Source organism: Zonotrichia albicollis, chromosome 19 (genome assembly GCF_047830755.1).
Source record: "Zonotrichia albicollis isolate bZonAlb1 chromosome 19, bZonAlb1.hap1, whole genome shotgun sequence".
Classification (NCBI taxonomy): domain Eukaryota; kingdom Metazoa; phylum Chordata; class Aves; order Passeriformes; family Passerellidae; genus Zonotrichia; species Zonotrichia albicollis.
Genome location: NC_133837.1, coordinates 6,261,669 through 6,281,198, shown reverse-complemented (window position 1 = coordinate 6,281,198; position 19,530 = coordinate 6,261,669). Strand labels below are relative to the sequence as shown.

The window sequence follows — 19,530 nt, the reverse complement described above, 5'->3', positions numbered from 1 at the left end:
TTTTTATGAAACTAAATAATTTTAAATCCACTATACAGCACCATTATAGCCTGGCACAGCTGGTACTGGAACCAGCCTAATGTATTCTATCCCCACATTTGTGCTGAACATTCCCTCCTAATTAAAATTAATCAGCGCCCTCTGCTGAGCACAGGCTGCAGTGCAGAGCTGGGGCTTTTACTGCTTTAAAAAGGAAAAAAAACCAAATCAGTCACAACCTGAGCTGACTTCCACTAGAATATCCAGAAATGTGGACTGGAATAGATACTGAAACAAGAGATATGTGTGTTCTATCCCTGCTTAATTTTTTATTTTGTAATTTATTGTTGTTGTTGTTGTTGATCATTTATTATTTTGTAATTTTTTTTAAATTTATTTATTCCCAACAAACACTGCTGCATCCAATTCAAGCAATATTAATATCCCACAGACAGCTGGCACCTTCCAGCCCTCCCAACCCTGCCATGTCAGATTAAGGAACAGCAGGAGGAGTGGGAGCCTTTCTGCCAAGATGCACAAAAGAGACTTACTTGGACACCAGCACAGCAGCTGCATCCCGAGCCTTGTCACTGACAACCAGGTAACACTGAGGGGAAAAGAAACCTGACTGTAAAAGAATTCATAACTGATAGAAAACCAACTATGTAACAGCTCTGTGCATAATACTGAATACTTACATGACAAATATTATGATGATCACACACATTATTACATTATTATGGTTACATACTTAGCTTAAAGATAGTAGAAAGTTATTTTTCCATTTAATAAACTGTATCTGAGGCAGAGTCTCCCTTTGTGTGCCTTTCAAAGCAGGTTTGTTACTGAAGGTTCATTTGCTGAAGCTTTAACTCACAGACACATTGGGATGTAAGCACCCTTAGTGGTGCAAGTGTCAAAATCCTGAGCTGTTGGGTACCTGGGTTTATTTTTATCTCAAAGGCATGACAAGTCAAGTCATGGAACTTCACGTATTTGTTTAAAAATCTTCACACAGTCACAGCTTCCAAAGTTGCTCACTCTGATCAAACGCTGATTTTCTACAGAAATCCTCAGATTTGGCTTTCAGAGAAGCTCTCTGGCACTTTCATGAGTTGAAAGCCTCTAACACATTCAAAGGCAGGGGGTCACCTCAGATAAAACAGTTTATTACATCAGGGGAAACAAGTTCCAGGCTCCCCTGACTCTAAAGCAGCAAACAACAGAATGAAGATTCAGAACTATGAAAAAATTCTTTATGGATTAGACACAAAAATACAGGCTTAAATAACATGCAGCAAAGAATATCACTGAGGAGCACACAGACCATGTTAATATTTATCACCCAGTGAATGACTGAGCCCAGGATGCCAGCAGTGGGAGCACGCAGGGAGTGCTCCCCTCACCTTGGCCATGTCCAGGATGCGATCCATGGTTGGCTGCCGAGCCTGCCCCTCCAGGGACACGAGGTTCCCATCGAAACGGGCCAGGTCAAAGGGGATCAGGCAGATCATGGACAGCCACAACAGCAGCATGTACCGAGTTTCCCACGTCTGCAAAGGAACAGAAAGATATTTTAGCCCCAGACAAAGGAGAGGAATGATGAGGAGGATTTTATCAGAAGACTAATTAATTATTATATTACATTACATTATATTACATTACATTATATTACATTACATTATATTAGGTAATATATTGTATTGTACTATACTATACTGTATTATTCTATACTGAACTATATTATATTATACTATATTATACTATACTATATTATACTATACTATATTATAATATACTATACTATATTATACTGTATTATACTGTATTATACTATATTATACTGTATTATCTTATACCATATCATATAATATAATATCATATCATATCATATTATATATGATATAATATATGTTATAATATAGGATATATTATATTTCATTATATTACATTATATATTATATTACATTATATTCCATTTTATATTGTATTATATTATATTATATCTCATTATATTATATCATATTATATCGTACTATATTATATATGTATTATTATATTATTCTATACTACATTATATATTATCATATAATTCAATTATATATATTATATTACTCTATACTGTATAATAATACATATATGTATTATGATATTGTTCTATACTATATTATATATATAATTATATAACTCTATACTATATTACATTATATTACATCCAAACTGAATCTTCTAAGCACTCAACTGCACTCTGCACAAAATTTCATGACTGTCAGCAACACACACACACACACCTGGATTTAATTGATCAGTGAATTAAAACACACTAGAATTCAATTACTCATTTTCTTCAAGTAAACAGCCTTTTACAATGTATTTTACTTGTGAAAAACACAGGCGCAGCAAATGACATAAGAAATTTTTTTTCTCTGAGGTTCAGAGAATGTGAAACCCAGAAACAATCTTGGGAAGAATTGTGCCTTGCTTTTCTCTGTGAAGAGAAATGTGGTGACAGGAATGGTAAAACAAAGGTTTTTTACTTCATTTTCTGCCACATTAATTGCCAAGAGCACAAAGAACCCCCTGGCTCCAAGGAACTTCCAAAAACCAGCAAGAGGAAACTCCCAATGTGAGTGCCCTGAAATTCCAGAGGAGACAGAGCTACAAAGGATCCCAAACAGCAAAACTGTAACAAAATTCATGGACCCTCCCCCCAGTCAGAAATCAAGGCAACCTTGTTTCCTTCCCAAAGGAAATCTGCACCTTCCCATCCTCCTGTCTTTCCTTTCCCACTCACAAATATAACAGAAGTACGTTTTTCTCTGTAATTTCTTATGTGTTGCTTTCATGGGTTTACTGTAACAACTTCTTAAGGAAAAGGAAGTTTTTCAAGATTTAAAGCTGTACATCTGCAGCAGCAAAGTGTCAGAATTGATGTTTATTAAAAAAAGCTTTAATTTAAAGCAGCCATACAATTATTGATGATACAATTAACATGATTTTTGTTACTTATAATTGATAATGATGTCTCTTAAAATTCATCTATCTTAAGCAGCTCTCAGGGGTTCTTTTTCCTTATTTAAAAATATAAGAATATAAACTACAGTATCATGCAGACAGACTGGAGTATTTTTCAGTTACTCATTTTAAAGATTTAGTACCTTTCACTGCCCTTCTTCTAACTCTTGTTACAACAAATTTGTTCCTTATGTGAGTGGTTAAATATTCTACTTGCACCTCTACTGCCACTGCTTCTAAATCCTTGGAGCAAATCCCATGAAAACACACCAAAACCTCTCCTTGGGGAGGATATTTCTCCTGTGACAAGATGATGGTTTTCACACCAAATCCAGGTGTTAACACCACACAAGGTGTGTCACTGCTTTATCTACTTTTTCCCGATTTTTTTCCTTCAGCTTTTCCCACTGGAGACATAAAAGTTGAACAAAAAGTAGAGCACGTGCTCACCTCAGGGTCTCTTGGGTTCTGCTTTGCAAGCATATCCAAAACAGGCTGCAGGTCTCTGACTTCATGAGGGAACAGTGGCAGGAAACGTTTGTAGCCTCTCACCTAAAGCAGAAAATTCCAGAATTCAGAATTTCAGAACCCATCCAGCACCAACACACACTGAGGGGAAAGGAAAGACCCTTGGAGGAATTTCTTGATTAGGAGCCTCATGTCATAAGGAGAGTAAGCCTGCAATAAAAGTCTTAAAGACCTTGTGATATTTGTGTTTTATTGTGATATATAACTTTGTGATTTTACAAAGTTATTAAGAATTCATGAGATGATACAGGGTGCCCAGGACCACATCCATGGGGTGTCCAGGATCCCAGGGATGGAGACCCCACCACCTTTCTGAGCCACCTCTTCCAGGGCTCAGCCCTTACAGCCCAAAAATATTTTCTAAATTCCACATCCATCTAACTGTTCATCACACTTTACTTTTCAATGTTATAACTCATGTTTTATCACTCCACGTCTGCAATTCCTTTTGCATTCAGATCTGGATTTTTACTAATTTGGATCATTAAATAACATCAGCTATCATGAAAATGGGAAACAAGAGAACTAATCTTTCACAGTGTAGTTTAAAATATTTAATCACATTGACACTTATTTATTTTAGTATTTTTTAAAATAACAAAGAAAATATTCGTAACTTACAAATTTCAGTTAAAGAACATTAAATTTAGGATTTTTTTACCTTTGTAATGATGTAGAGAAATTTAAAAGCCAGGTGAACTAGTGGGGGAGGAGATCCACTGTCCCATACTATCTCCAACAGGGAATTCATCATCCCCTCTAGTGAAAGGAGAGAAAAACCAGTAAGGTTACATTCAGGTCACAGAGTTTCTTGTACTTCTGATAGAACAGAGTGAGACAACAATTATAAAATGGAAATATTATCAGCTACAGCAATCCTGTAATCCAAACCCAGATCTTCCAGAGTAATAGATTTTTAAGTATAGACACAAAAATTATTTAAGGTTGACATTCCTACCTAAGTGGTGATCCAAAAGGTGAGGCTGCTCCTGGTACTTGTCCATTATACCTGAAAATGAAAAGAGATCTGTAATAAACTACTCCAAGGCTCTTCCAGGTCTTTACTGTGCCATCAACCCACCCCCAGGAGTCTCCCCAATTCCTCTGGACAAACCTCCCACAAGCAACACTTTGCAGTGAGGGTGCTCCTCACAATCCTCAGAGCCAGTTTCTTATTTTGAAACAGAATACAGGGAATTGTTCAGCAAAGAACAAAGAATCCTTAACAAATTTTAACCTCAACAAACAAACTGCAGCTCTTACCACTGTGCTCCTTAAAATTATTCACATCACTTGCTCTGTTTTGCTGCCAGTAACAGAGTGTCTCCTTTTGGATACTGACTCAAGAAAATGACAAATTGAAATTGAGTATTGAAAAAAAACCAAAATAATAACTTTCAGACACAAAAGCTTTTCAATTTAAACCCAGAATCAACAAAAAGCAGCTACAGAAATGAAAGCTGGATTCCCAAGGAGATCATTGAGTGATCCAATGTGGCACTGGAGATTGCCTGGCTCACTTTAGCTATTTGGTCAGAAAACAGCTTTTGAATTAGAAAACCAAAACCTCCTTAAGCTCCCCTTTTCTGTATTTGTTTCTCTCACAGATCACTTTGCTCTCTGTCCTTTTTCTCTGCTTGACACACCAACATTTACACTGAAGACATGACTCAAGGCCAACAGTGCTGCACTTGACCAGTGGATGACACTGCACCACCACTTTCAGACACCAAAGCATCCACCAGCATCCTTGTGCAATTCCACTGGGACACCAAACAGCATCCAGAGGGAAACCTGAGCTCCTAATCATCCCTGACTTCCCACCTGAATTAATGCTGATACAAACAGCAGAACCAGTGCACACAAAAAGTGGAATTGAGGAGCAAATTCTTTTCCCAGGTCACAGGCTGCTAAAGATAAAATAAAACCCCAAATATAAAAGCTGAAGAGAATGAACCTAAACCAGATGCTCTAAAACTATTATTTCAAAAAAGATCTTCCTATAGTTTCCTACAAAATTGTAGTTGCAGATTAAACTGTTTCTCAAACTTCTGTTTCTCATGGTTCATCACAAAATGAGCATCATGAGTTTTTCTGAATTCTTTGGAAACTTTCATTGAAACTCTCTGGAACAGGTGGTCACTGCATTCCCTGCTCCCAGATAAAAGCTATTCCCTAAATGTCAGTGTTCTAACTCACACTGAGCCTCTTGGCAGGTTTGGGACACTTTGTCCCAGAAGGATCAATGACACCTGAGCACACAAAATATTAAAACCCAACACTGAACCACAACATCTTTTTAAGTATATTGAGCTTGTATTTACTGGGCAGTGATACACAGGCAGAAAGCTCATAAATAGAATTTAAATGCAAAGAAACATGTGATGTGACAGAGAGGCACAGCAAGGTGATTTTTCCAGCAATGGTTTTTCCTGTCCCACTGACATCTGACATTTCCTCTGTGATGCTGAACAACCTCAGCAATGAGAGTTCCTTCTGTCTGAGCAGTTTCATGTCCATCATTTAGATGGAAGTCAGTTCAGCCAACCACAATAATGCTACTGAGAAACTTCTGAACAGTCAGATCTCCAAATCTGGGGGGTTCTGCTTTATTGTTTGTCCACCTCATTTCTTATTGTCAAAAACAAAGCTGCTGGGTCAATATTTTCACTGTGAATTTCTCCATCCTTCACAAAAATCCCTGCAAAATGCCACTCTGCTACAGTTTGCAAATACATAAAGCACTGAATGAACGTTTGCAAATCATCTTATCAAAATATTAACCGAACACACAGATGTGCCTTGAAACAGGCTGGTGACCCAGGACACTGCTGCATGCACCTCACTGTGGCCCTTCCACATTCAGCTGAGGCCCAAGGACAGGAGAGCTTTCCTTAGGTGGCACAAAAGTCAAACCAAGTTACCTCCACTTGGAGAAACAATCATCATCTGTATGGGTGCTGCCACTCTTCACATTTCCCATGAAATGAAAAGGTAAATAGGAAATTGACACTTTAAAGCACAAAATGGGTGTGTTTCAATGAGCAACAGAGTTGCTTTATTTGACAGATATACAAACTTTCAACTAAATTATGGCCTGGATTTGAACAGGAAACTGAAGGCCCAGCACGAGTTAGAATTGAGATTTCTGGAATCTAAGATCTAAGTTTTCATTTACAGTAGTAAAATGCCAGGTATAAAAGAATACCTATATGGAAAACAAAATGAGCAAAAAAACCCACATCTGAATTACCTGTTGATAAAGTTCCAGCATTATCACTGACCCAAAAAATAGCGGTTTGGTCCCTTTTTGGTATTCAGCAATAACAAAATGAATCATACATAATGAAACGTTTGTGTCATGTAACATCAGGACCACTCCCTTTGGCTGCCGCGCTTACCTATGAACCGTTCCACGGCCATTTCCCTCGTCACCAGCTCCGCGAACACCTCCCGCAGGTTCCCGATGAGCTCCGCGACCTCGCGGCTCTCGGTGAAGCTGTCCAGGATGTTCCTGGCGCTGATGGCAGCCGGCTCCTCGCCCTCCTCCGCCTCCCGCCCCGCTCCGTCCATGGCTGCCAGGGACAGAGGAAGGGTCGGTTCCGCCCCGCTCCGGGCGCGGCCAGAGCCGGTCCCGCCGCCCCGCTCACCCCGCCCGGCCCCGCCATGCGCCCACCGCGCCCCTCCCGCGGCCCCGCCCGGCCCTACCGGCACCGCGGGGCTCCCGGAGCCGCCGGTCTCGCCCCTCCGGCCCGGCTCTGCGACCACCCGGGACAGGCGATAACCGGGGATAGGCGATAACCGGGATAAGCGATAACCGTGACAAGCGAACACGCGGGACAAGCGCCGCTGCCGCCCCGGGCCCGCCCCGCGCCGCCGCCGCCCAGCTACGGGCCGCCAGGAGGGACCAAAGGCAGCGGCACCGCCTCCGAGCGCCGGCCCGGCCCCTCCGCGGGGCGGGGGGAGATGAGGGGACGCTCCCTGGGGACACACACTGGGGGTGGGGACATTCACCCAGGATGGGGACACCCATCGGGCACGGTGACACCCACCCTGGAGACACCCACTGGGGGTGGGGACAGTTTGGGAATACCCACTGGGGATGGTGACACCCACCCTGGGGACACCCATTGGATACACCAACCCCTACTGGGGATAGGGACATCCCGCTTGGGGACACCCACCGGGGATGGTGACACTCACCCTGGGGACAGGAACACCCACCGGGATGGGGACATCCAGCCAAGGGACACCCAGTGGAAACAAGAAGACCTACTGAGGATGGGGACACTCACCAGGGGGATGGGGACACAACCCTGGGGACACCCACCAGGGATGGGAACATCTAGGTTGGAAATGGGGACATCAACCCTGGGGACACCAGCTATGGGGTCCTGGGGATGGGACAAGGATGGGGACACAGGCATGGGCACCCAAGCACTGGGTGAGGATGGATTTAGGGAGCCTCAGGTGAGGGAACAGGGATGGGGCCCTGAGCACAGGGGACCCCAGGGGCAAAGGACAAGGATGGGGACATCCATGAGCTCCATTCCTTACCCAGCCCACAGCAGAACCTGCACTGCATGGTGAATATCACAGCACACCATGCAAACCTCCCACAGCCCCACTGATTCTACAGGAAATTCAAGGATGTCCCAACAGGTGAGTTGCTCTTTCCTGCTATCCAGCAGCTCCATCCGTACCCAAATATTTTATTTTCAGGCTCAAATTCATTCCATCAAACCACAGCCACAAACCATGTGTACACTGAACAGGGTTTCTGCAAGGCAAGTGTTTTATTTGAGAAGAAATTTAAGTTCACAAGTAGTTCCCAGTGTGATACAGGTTGGTTTGTTCATACCCATAAACACCAGTGCACTTTGATCAGACCTAGATCTTCCAGCCATCAGCTACAATCCCAAATTCTACTGCTCCAATTTTCCACTGTTTTAGTTCTTTTCCACTCTTTTAGTTCTGTTAAGTTTTATAACCAACCGTGACAGATTCCCCCGATTCAAAGGAAGCAAAAATTTTTCAATATTTGTATCATATTTACAGAGAGCAAAGTGCATTGTTTAAAACCAATTACAACATCAAATTTTAAACTTAATTAAATCCTTATAGCACAACCATTTAAAGTTAAGGAAAGTCTAAGTATATCTGAGCAATTTTGAATATAATATTTTAGTATTAGTCATGCCAACCATCTGAAGTGTGAATACTCAGGTCATTCTTACCCAAATCTTCTAATTCATATTTATGGGACTGCACTTACTTTTGCTCTTCTAGCTACTTCCACTAAAATCCCCCAGAGTCACTAATGTACCCTAGCTCAGATTGTGCACCAGTGTCTTTGCTGAACACTTTTCTCCCCAAATTCCCACTGCCTGTGTTTTCTGTAAAAATAAAGCAGTAAGGAACAATGAAACCCCTTACAAATCCATCAGATTTGACATTTTGATATTCCTTCCATAACCCAGTGGTGGCACAACAGACCAGCTTTGCCCACTGCACTCATTTTCTAAAATTGAAAATACATCAAGCACCAACCAACCCAGCAGCCACAGGTGCTTCCTCTCACCCAGCCACCTCCCTCCCACATTTTGCTGTGTTTTTACAAAATTATTTAAATATGTTACTATTGTAGTACAACACACAAATATCACACTAAAATGAGGAAATCCTATTATCAACTTTGAGTGGTAATAACCTACTTCTGACTGTACAGTTAATTACCAAGGAACTAAATATCCTTCTAGAAAATACCACTGGAATTTCAGTTCTTCTAGCAAGGGAAAAATGAATGTGAGTAAATTACATTAAATTAAAATAAATATTAGAAATATTATTAATTACATCTGTTTGCCAAATGCAGCCAAAGGGCCTTGTCTGCTCATTAAATTAAACAGAGAATGTTTTCAGATTCACAGAATCTGACTGAAATTTTGGATTAGGACATTTGACAGGGGGAAGGGAAGGGAAGGGAAGGGAAGGGAAGGGAAGGGAAGGGAAGGGAAGGGAAGGGAAGGGAAGGGAAGGGAAGGGAAGGGAAGGGAAGGGAAGGGAAGGGAAGGGAAGGGAAGGGAAGGGAAGGGAAGGGAAGGGAAGGGAAGGGAAGGGAAGGGAAGGGAAGGGAAGGGAAGGGAAGGGAAGGGAAGGGAAGGGAAGGGAAGGGAAGGGAAGGGAAGGGAAGGGAAGGGAAGGGAAGGGAAGGGGAAACAGAAGACCATGGAGAAAGGGTGGGGGACAGACAGAAAACCAACCCAGAACTAACAAGGGCAGACACAAGAACTTGCTTCCAGCAGCACTGTCCCACAAGTGCAGCTCCCCACACCGAACTGCAGCTGGAGCAGGAGCAGGGCTGGGAAGATGCTGCTGTGGAGCAGCTGTGGGAGCAGAGCACAGAGGTGAGAGAGCAGCAAGGGCAGGCTGGCTGTGCTGCTTTCCAGGCCACTGGAGCCTTGACAAACAGTGCAGCCCTTTCCTCCAGCAGGGAGGAATCTGTGCAGGGAAACCAGTGCCCAAGTTAAAGATTACACAATTGCTTTTAGTTAGTGAGGCTCAAAGTGCATTAAACCTTCCCCATATCAGGTGTTTTACCACCAATTCTGAGTTTGTGGTACTTGGGATGAGCAGGGGCTGCTCATTCCTAAGGGACTGTGTCAGAATTTCTCAGATTACCTGGTTACTTCAGAAGTTTCCTCATCATGTTTAGGGTAGAGCCCCTGTACCCTGTCCCAAAATGGTTCCAGTGGTTGATGTAATTAAAGAGCTGATACAACTTGTTCCGTTTCTCAAACCCTGGAGCTTTGGGTATTTTACTGTGATAGGCAGAGAAAAAAGAGCTGCTGAAGCCCCCAAACATGCCAGCAATGGCCAGCTCAAACTCTGAGTGGCCATAGAAGCAGGCAGGGTCAAATATGATCGGCCCAGAGTCGTCCTCAGCCACATTCCCTGCCCACAGGTCCCCGTGCAGGAGAGCAGGAACAATTTCCACATCACAGAACATTTCAGGAATCTTTGGCTGAAAAAGCATAAACAGACATTAGCAATTTAGAGTTTTGAAGAAAATAATAAATAAAATTAAGTACTGCAGCATGTTAGAGCCTGAGGTGGCCAAATGCTGCCTGTGTCCAGCCCTCATGGACACTGATGTCAACAAGAACAAACCAGTGATAAATGTTCTGGATTGTTCTTGACAGAGCTCAGCAAAGCATTTAATTCACAGTGTGGTATCAGCACCTGGTACTGATGTATTGTTTCTAGACATGGATACTGTTGGCTGTCATGAGAAATAAAAAATTAATTCATTTAAACTAAAAAGTTTCAATGGCAAAAAGGACTGCAGTAAGCATCTGGACCAATGGACAGAAGAGAGGGAGAACATCCCTGGTGCTCCCTGAGTGCTGCATGGAACAGGGCCTGAACCAGCCTCAGCCTGGGCCAGGTAAAATACAAATCTCTCCAGGCAGCACAAGTTTGCCCACTTCATAACACCAAGCTCTTAGGATTTACCATATACTTATTATTACTAGCTGTATGCTCAGAAATAAATGTTAATGCTGAATTACAGGGTTTTTTCCACTATCTACAAATCTGAAAGAGTAACAGGAACTCCATTCAGCTGACAGTGCTGCTGGACCCTCTGTGAAGCTCATCCAGACCCTGCTCTTCATTCCAAGCTGGGTAAATCCTTTAAAAAACACCTTTACAATCCCACTGATAGACATTTTCTGAAATTCTAGGAAACAGATTTAAAACATGGTTCATACTTTCAGCTGTGACCAGAGCTCTCTGGCTTCTCTGTCTCCATAATCCTTTTCAATCAAATCCAGCTGAGCCTGGAGCCGGTGGCGGATGAAGAAGGATGGCCAGTCACTCTGCCACTCATTCACCTGCAAACACAGCACAGCTTGGTCACACACAATTATTTTAACACACAATTATTTTAGCACACATTCATTCAGTGTCAATAAGAGAGATCCAGTTAAAACATTCAGAGCTGACACAATGGCCTGGACAATGTCAGTGTGACCAATGCACAGCAACATCGTTTTGGTTTGGGACTGCTGCTCCCCACCACACTTTGGTGGGGCTCTCTTTAATGTAACTTGAGATTCTGGCTGTTTTCATTCATTCTCATTTTTTAAATGTATTTTAGAGGGAGAGTTTCGGGTGAGATCATTTCAGTTGTTCAATATCCTGTTTCAAATCTTTCTGGAAACGTAGAAGTATTCATTTATTTTTACTGGGTAATACATTTTAATTTGATGAAAAGCTGTACTTAGCAAAGAGTTTGAGATACTGAAGGTTCATTCAGTTGTTGTAGAATGAAATCCTGAGAGGTGCAGAGCCAGAAAATGAAGGAATTATCTCCAAGAGCCCTTTTCTCTCCAAGAGCCTTTTCCAATGTCTCAGGAGCTGTTACATGATGAGGCTCTCCAAGATCCATGTAGTAGGGGTTAATAAAACCAAGAGATGTATATGAAGGAAATTTTTTTAAATATCACCCAGCTAAAGAACCACAGCTTCATTCCAAATCCTCACTCAACCCACCGTGCCTGCTGGCCACAGACAGCACCAGGGAACAGGGATGGAACAGGGAAAGCAAACTTTGGTCAGAAAGCTGCAGACAAAAGGAGTTTCCAGACCTCTCCAAGTGCCTTTCCCAGCTCTGGAACAGACCATACCTGTGGGATGTAACCACAGCAAGTGGCTGTGTGGAATCCAAACTTATCCACAAACTGGGCCTCAGAGTGACCAGCTCCTTTTCCTACAGAACAAAAGAAATATTACGGGGTTTGAGATATTTACATGGTAAAGTTTGCAAACACAGAACTTAAGGTAGGAAAAATAACTTTAAGCAATGAATTACACTTGTTTCATGGTCACTACCCTTTCTAAAGCTGGAAAGAAATCTTTTGGACTTGAAGATGCTGGAAATGGAGACATAGTGAGTCACAGACAGTGAGTTTGCTTTGGATGAAGGAGTTGGACATTCAGGAAAGGAGCCCAAATACAGAATCACAATCTGCTTTTCTGGCACTTGGACATGTTGCCATTAAATGTAGCTTGGGTTTGATTCACAGATTATTTGGGGCCTGCCAGTAGTTTGACCTTCACTCCAAAATAATGGATTATGATTTGTCCACCACTAAGAGTCAGACCCAGCCCACTCTGAAGTCATGGGAACAACACAGATACAGACTGGCACTTCAGAATTTAATAATACCAACTCAAAATAATTCTTTATATAACTGATTTTTCTTTTCATTCATGCTTTAATTCACTTTGAGGAGCAGCAATTTTTGAATATTTTGCTACTTATTTGAGTTCAAAAATGTCATCCCCAGCATCTTTAAAGGGGAACTTAATTCTGCATTTCCCAAAGGACAATAATCTGTAATCAGTTAATTATCTAAACCAACAGCAAGCAAAGAAAGGGATTTCTGTAAGCTCAAGAACATTTTAAGAGAGTGCATGACAGTGAAGAGGAGTCCAAATTGTCAGCTTGACTTGGGAAAGTTGAAAGCAATGCTGCACCACAGCCAAAGGAATTGGTTCCTTTTTGGTTTAGGACGTTACATGAATGCTTTACCAATTGTGCTCCCCTCAGCCTTCAGCTTCTCTCCAAGTTTCTGGTTATGAAGATGAAGCTCTGCTATCTGCTCTCCCAGCTTTGAAGAGTATCTGTAGGATGAAATAAACCAAAATGAAGCTGAAACAAGTGAACAAATATTATACAGAAAAAACCACCTCAGTTAAACATGACCAAGGCTATTTTTGGCAAACAGAGAACCTTAATCAATTTCACAAGCACCTAACAGGGAGCAAATGATTTGACAGCAGCTCTGAAGACACAGATAATACAACAAACACACAAAATGCTCTTGCAAGAAAGGTAAAGAGAACACGAGGTTGAATAAACAGGAGCAGAAAGGGAGGAGGACGGTGTGCTCCTCCTTGTCAGCCCCACTATCAGCAGAGAACAGAACATGGTATCTCCTGTTGGCTTTACCTTTCCAAGTCAGCTGAACAGCAGCTAAAAGGTAAGTCTGAAAAGAAGCCATAGGCAGGGATTGAGTCTAGTTTAGTTTTAGACAACTAAAAACCAGTTAAATATTCCACAGGTATCTTAACAGGAGTTTCAAGGACAGAAACTAATTTCTTCTCAATTCCCAGAATGGGGGGAAAATGATGGATTTAAAATTGCAACCAGAAGGACTAAGGTTAGACATTGGAAAATCCTTTCTAGGAACAGTGGAGTGGATTAGAATAAACTGTTTGTGGAGGCTGTGGAATTGTCATTATTGTCCCAAATAAAATAGATGGGTAGGACAAGCAGCTGCCAGAAGAGCCATAGGAATGACACTGCTCCCAGATGGAGGCCTGGAACACAGCAGTGCTCCTGAAAATCTGTTTTCAGCAACACAGGACACCTGAATTCCACGTTCAGGCTGGCTGACATATGAAATGCAGATTCATGTTATCTTAACTTAATCGTGGCTTAAATCATACTGGAAGATTCTACAGAGAGAAGCAGAAGTTTCAGAGACCTAAGCAGCCTGTAAGGTTAAACAAACCTGTTGGGCTGGGAAAAGAAAAATCTCAGTGAGAGAACAATGAGCTAAACTCAGCTGTGATTAAATTCAGTGCAGCAGCATCTCAGCACACAAATGAGCAGTGACAGCATTTCTAGTGCAGGAAAAGCCAAATATGGACAAGAAGTGTATACACATATGTATAGATACACACATATATATATTTTAATATGTACCCAGAGAAACACAGATCTCAACGGTGAGAAGCTCTGTCTCACAAAATAAAGCAACTCTGCTCATGAAGTTTCCTGGCTGACTGTAAAACATTAAAAATAATGTGTCCCAAAACACAGTAAAGAGCTGCATGGACATACTTGTTGAGGTGCTTCATCTTTAGGTACTCCATGGCAAACATGGCTCCTCCTCCTGGCAGGTCAATCACTTTGATGGGCTGAGGCACTCTCACAATGTTGGTTTTCTGAATGGCTTCCAAACTTGCCATTTCCCCTTCAAACATTTTTCTAGCCTGTCAATGAATAAGAATATCCTTGGGCTAACTATGGATGTCTACAATGAGTACTTTGAAAAAAACAGACTTTTGACAAAGTGGCAAGGAGTTAATTCCTCCTGGAAAAAGGAGAGAGCTGCAGCAAGGCTTCATTCCACACAGGAAGACTTAAGGACCTTAACTCTTAATTCTTCTTCTTTTTCCTAAATTCACCCCAAGGTTGTAGGATATGTCACATTTCACCCTGATTTCCAGCTGCTTATGAAGATCCCAAACTACCTGGATGCAACAGCACCTCTGAGGATAATGTGGCCACTGCTAAATGAGGTAACACTGAGCCCTTAAATTGGTTCTTCTTTCCCCACAGGCCACGGGATGGAGATGACAGCACAAATACTCAGCATGTGCTCTGCATTTTTGTAGCAAAGGTGCTGTTTTTCACAGCAGTTTAGGATGATTTTGATATGATAAAGCAAATTTCTGATGCACTGTAGTGTTAGGAAAAGCAATTGAGTATTCATTTAGTAGTAGAGAAGTCAAGAGTTTGGCTTGAGAAGCTGCAAAGGTTTTACTTTTAGAAATGCCAAAAGTAATGGGGACGTTTGAAATTTCTGTAGCTTTAAAGATAATAGCGAGTTTTAGCACTGGCCCCTGTTTGTGCCCTCCCATTATCAATCCTCCCAACTGGAACATGAAAAGGAATGCAGTGAATGCAAAGTCAGCTTTGAGCTTTTCCAAACTCCAAGTACCACAGTAAAAGCTTTGTGCTTGGCCTCCTTTTTACAGGAATTACAGCTCATTCCTGCTGTCGAGGGTTATCATATTGCATTACACTGCATTTCACACCAACCAAACCTGCTCCATTCATTCTGGATATAAAACAGACACAGCTTTAAAAAGAAAACTCAGAACTGCAATAATTATGTATTATTAACGATCGGCTGCTTTTAAAATAAAAAGCTATCTCTATGCAATCATAGAGCTATCTCTATGCAATCATAAGATCTGCTGGCATTGACCTGAGGTTTGTGGTTGATTTTCACAAATACCCGTCCTCTGTCTGTCTCATACATTTGGCCTTGGCTGATGCATCCTCCCCCGGAGCTCCCCAGTGCCTTCAGCAGGTTGGTGTTCAGTTCTGCCTTCAGGATCTTCTCCATGGTCATTTCCAGGCTGCTGCAGCCGCTCCTCTGCTAAACCTGCTGCGAAACAGGATTAAAGGTCTGGGTCCTTCTGTCACTGTCACTCTGAGATGAGGTAGGAAGGGCCACCCACCACAGGAAAAAAATTTAAAGAGCACAGCTATAAAAATAGCTCAGCCAGAGACAATGTTTCAAAATGCTTTGCTTTTATAGCTATACATGAAAAATAAAATTTTTTATAAATATTTGCTACAATAAACTGGAGAGGTTAATTCTAGGAGAGGTGGGTCCTGGGGCCTCTCAGCGGTGCTGGAGCTGCTGGTATTTGTAGTTTGGAGCCGCTCTAAAGCTCGGGATCGCCTGCGGAAGAGCGATTTTAGGCCGATCCGCTAGAGGGAAGCTGAAGGCAGCCCCAGGAATGGCCACAAGCGCTGTACCGGGGGAATTTGGTGTGAAATCCAAAGGGATGTGATTAAATCCGCTAATCGGCCGGGTGGGATGCGGAGAGGAGGGTGAGGCAGGCGGGGATCCCTGCGGAAATGCCTGCGGTGCGGGACAGGGCCGTGGGGACGGGGAGATCCCGCCGGGCTGCGGGACGGGACCTGCGGGCACAGCGCGGCTGAGCGGCAACCCCGGGGCCCGGCGTGAGGGGAGGCTGCTCCCGGTGTGAGGGGGGCTGGTTCTTACAGTGATGGAGGGCTCCCGGTGTGAGGGAACAGTTCCTGCAGTGACGGAGAGCTCTTCCCGGTGTGAGGGGTGGCTGCTCCCGGTGTGAGGGGGGCTGGCTCCTACAGTGATGGAGGGCTGCTCCCGGTATGAGGGGCGACTGCTCCCGGTGTGAGGGGCAGCTCTTCCCGCTGTGACGGAAAAGTTCCTGGAGTGATGGAGGGCTGCTCCAGGTGTGAGGGAAGCCTGTTCCTGCAGCGATGGAAAGCTGTTCCCGGTGTGAAGGAAGGCTGCTCCTGCAGTGAAGGGCGGCCACTCCCGGTGTAATGGGGGCTGTTCCCGGTGTTATGGGAACAGGTGCTGCCGGTGTGAGGGGCAGCTGTTCCTGGTGTTATGAGGGGCTGCTCCCGGTGTTATGAGGGGTAGTTCCCGGTGTGAGGGGCAGCTGTTCCCGGTGTTATGAGGGGCTGTTCCCGGTGTGAGGAATGCAGCTCCCGGTGTTATGAGGGGCTGTTCCCAGTGTTATGAAGGGCTTTTCCCGCTGTGAGGGCCCAGTTCCCGGTGTGACGGGAGTCTGACACTGTTCCCCTCCTAGCACAAGCGCCCCATGGCCCTCCAGACTCGAACACGGGTTCCTGTTTAATGACAGCGCGTACTCCATGTAAGTACCACACTGACAAAAATCAGAACGTGAAGTCTTATTTTAGAGCTTGCTCACCACAGAAATGATTTTGGGATGAATGACACATCCAATGCCACCAAAAGGACATGACATTCTGCTACTGGATTTTCATACTGCATTTTAGTTTGTGATGTGCATAACACCATTGGTTTCACTATTTTGTGTGGTTTTATACAGGGGATAAATACCATTAGATTCAACTCTTAATTACATGAACTCTGTGAATTACTAATAAAAGTGAAAGAAAATCCTGTATTTTTTGCAAACTATTAAAAAGATAAAAATGACTTATGGGTCTGCACATTCAGGCAGAGGTACTTAAAATGCGTTAAACACAATGAATATATATTAAACACAATTAAAATGTGTTCAGTACAATAATATGTATTAAATATACTTAACAATGTATTTATGATTGTTAAATTGTACCAGTAGTGTGATAAATTCTGTAGTGCTACAATTGTGCATTTGGATTCCTTGTGAAGTTCCCTCAGTAACTTTTAAGGACAAACTTCACTAAGCTAAAAATGGATCTATAATTATTATGCACATGCACAACAAGGTTTAGTGTATGTAATTAATTTGATAAATGGTTTTGTATGTTTTTTAATACTTTGGGGAATAAATTTGTGGGTTAAATACTTTCCTGTAAGAATAAATTTCATTTCATACCACTCTATGAGAAAGTTCTAGGACAAAAATGCCACAGACACTGTGGTAAAAGAAACATGACTTGAAGAACACTATTTCAAAAATAAATAAATCGAGTGTTCCGGGAAAACAAATAATTTCTTCTGATTTTTTAGAAATGGTTTCTTTAACTGGGGAAGGTTGGCTTTATCTGTATTTAGAAGAATTTGAAGGACAACATACCTGATTGTGAACTCAGCCTTTAAGTGTCATATAAGGCTTCTGATACAACATGTGTCTACAAAATTGTTACCTGAAATATGGAGGAATGACTCAAACCAAGTCATTCATGTGTGAAGGGATTGTGTGACTCCTCCTCCTCCTCAGTAATAACAATCCTTTGGTGCAGCTTTATCCCAGTTTCATATCAGCGTCCCCACTGTGTTGTGCGTGATGTCCCTCCTGGATCAGCACTGTGAGTACAAAAATTCCGGCCAGGGAAGTGCCAGAGTAGTGCCGGACCTGGAGCAATCAGTGCATGAGTTTAAAGCAAAGTGCCATCAGAAGAAGTCTGCTCTCAGGGAAAGCCCAGCCCGCAAACCCCGTGCGGGGGAAGGAATTCCCGTGGGCTCCCCCCGCCGGGCTGGGTGTGCCGGGGAGCTCCGGGAAACGCCGCGACGGAGCAGTCGGGGTGTTCGGAGTGCAGCTCCCGGCAGCTCCGCGGGGTTAAACCTGCATCGGAGACACCCAGACTTGAATATCTGTCCGCCCAGTCCGGGTGTAGCATGGGCGGCTCTGTGCCATGCACACAGCTACGTTGGTTCATTTCTTCCAAATTATACCCTTGGTCTCCTCAATGAGCAGCCTGGTCCCTTTGTGTGATACGCAGCAGGAATGCCTGGCTGGAGGGAGCATTTCCGCGGATGTGTGTCCGTCCCTAAGGCCAGAGTCTGTTCCTCCTGCCAGCCACGATAAACACAAGGTAAGGACAGGCTGGAGCAGCACTCCTGGCTCCTGCAGCAATCCCACACGGATCAAGTAAAGCCTGGGGCCCTAGTTGGGCAGGAGAAGCTTTAAAAAAAAGCAAAGGTTTTGTTATTTCATATACCCAGTCTCTTGGCTGCCTGAGGAAACAAAATCTCATAAAGATGCAATGTGATTATTCTATTTTATATGTATATATGAGTACCCAAAGAATACCGCAGCAGCTGGTCCGTGCAGAGCTCCGGGGCTGCACCGAAAAGCTGCGGTCACCTCCCAGCAGAGCTGCTCACAAACCCGAGACGCGACAGCAGCGGGAGGCACAGAGCGAGCACGGAAAAGGAGGTGAACGCCCAGGAGGGATGGGGAACAGGCGCTGCTGGTGTGGGCACACACAGCCTGGGCGCCAGCTCACCACACAGGCACGGAATAACCCGCCTGGGAAGGGTCCATCATCTTGCTCGAAGTAAAATCACTATTTAAGTCCATTTAGGGTGCTCAGGACCTTGGGTCCCGAGAACTTCCACATTTTCAAGACGTATCTGTGGTGCTGGTGTAGGGTTTGGGGGTTGCTTTGGTTTTGTCAAATCAGTAAATCCCTATTTTAGCGCGTTCTAACCGCAGCTCCTGCGTTTTCACTTAGTGGGATGTGAAAACTTGCACCAGACAGTTCTTTGGAGCTGGGAGGGGGCCGGGCCACCCATCCTGCCTCCGTCCCGGCAGTCAGTCCCGGTCGGTCTGTCTCAGCCACTCCCGGCGGTCAGCCCGGTCAGTCTCGGTCAGTCCCGGTCCATTCCCGGCGCTCCCGCCGCCATTCCCGCGGCGCTCGATTATTCGGCGCTCCTCCCGCCGGCGGGT

General features: G+C 43.6%; 2 protein-coding genes across 3 annotated transcripts in view; both read right to left on the bottom strand.

Annotated features, from left to right (window-relative positions):
• Window positions 1-7,471, bottom strand: part of TBCD (tubulin folding cofactor D) — a 119,883-nt gene extending 112,412 nt beyond the window's left edge. Inside the window, exons 1-7 of the mRNA XM_074555257.1 lie at window positions 7,231-7,471; window positions 6,924-7,097; window positions 4,481-4,531; window positions 4,184-4,281; window positions 3,445-3,546; window positions 1,386-1,532; window positions 531-586 (exon numbers count right to left, since the gene is read on the bottom strand). Coding sequence (XP_074411358.1) covers window positions 531-586; window positions 1,386-1,532; window positions 3,445-3,546; window positions 4,184-4,281; window positions 4,481-4,531; window positions 6,924-7,095 — 626 coding nt within the window. The 5' untranslated portion in view covers window positions 7,096-7,097; window positions 7,231-7,471. The remainder of the gene's footprint in view (window positions 1-530; window positions 587-1,385; window positions 1,533-3,444; window positions 3,547-4,183; window positions 4,282-4,480; window positions 4,532-6,923; window positions 7,098-7,230) is intronic.
• An 823-nt stretch (window positions 7,472-8,294) lies between these two features.
• On the bottom strand, window positions 8,295-19,499 carry FN3K (fructosamine 3 kinase). 2 transcript variants are annotated; one of them, XM_074555042.1, is made up of 7 exons: window positions 18,005-19,499; window positions 15,591-15,770; window positions 14,438-14,589; window positions 13,121-13,212; window positions 12,213-12,295; window positions 11,295-11,417; window positions 8,295-10,546 (listed from the first exon to the last, which is right to left on the bottom strand). In XM_074555042.1, the coding sequence occupies exons 2-7, from the start codon at window positions 15,735-15,737 to the stop codon at window positions 10,208-10,210; spliced, it is 936 nt and encodes a 311-aa protein (XP_074411143.1). In that variant the 5' UTR covers window positions 15,738-15,770; window positions 18,005-19,499; the 3' UTR covers window positions 8,295-10,207. The 2 variants fall into 2 exon arrangements, with proteins under 2 accessions (XP_074411143.1, XP_005494539.2); XM_005494482.4 differs by lacking the exon at window positions 18,005-19,499 and having other exon boundaries at window positions 15,591-15,845.
• Window positions 19,500-19,530: the final 31 nt, after the last annotated feature.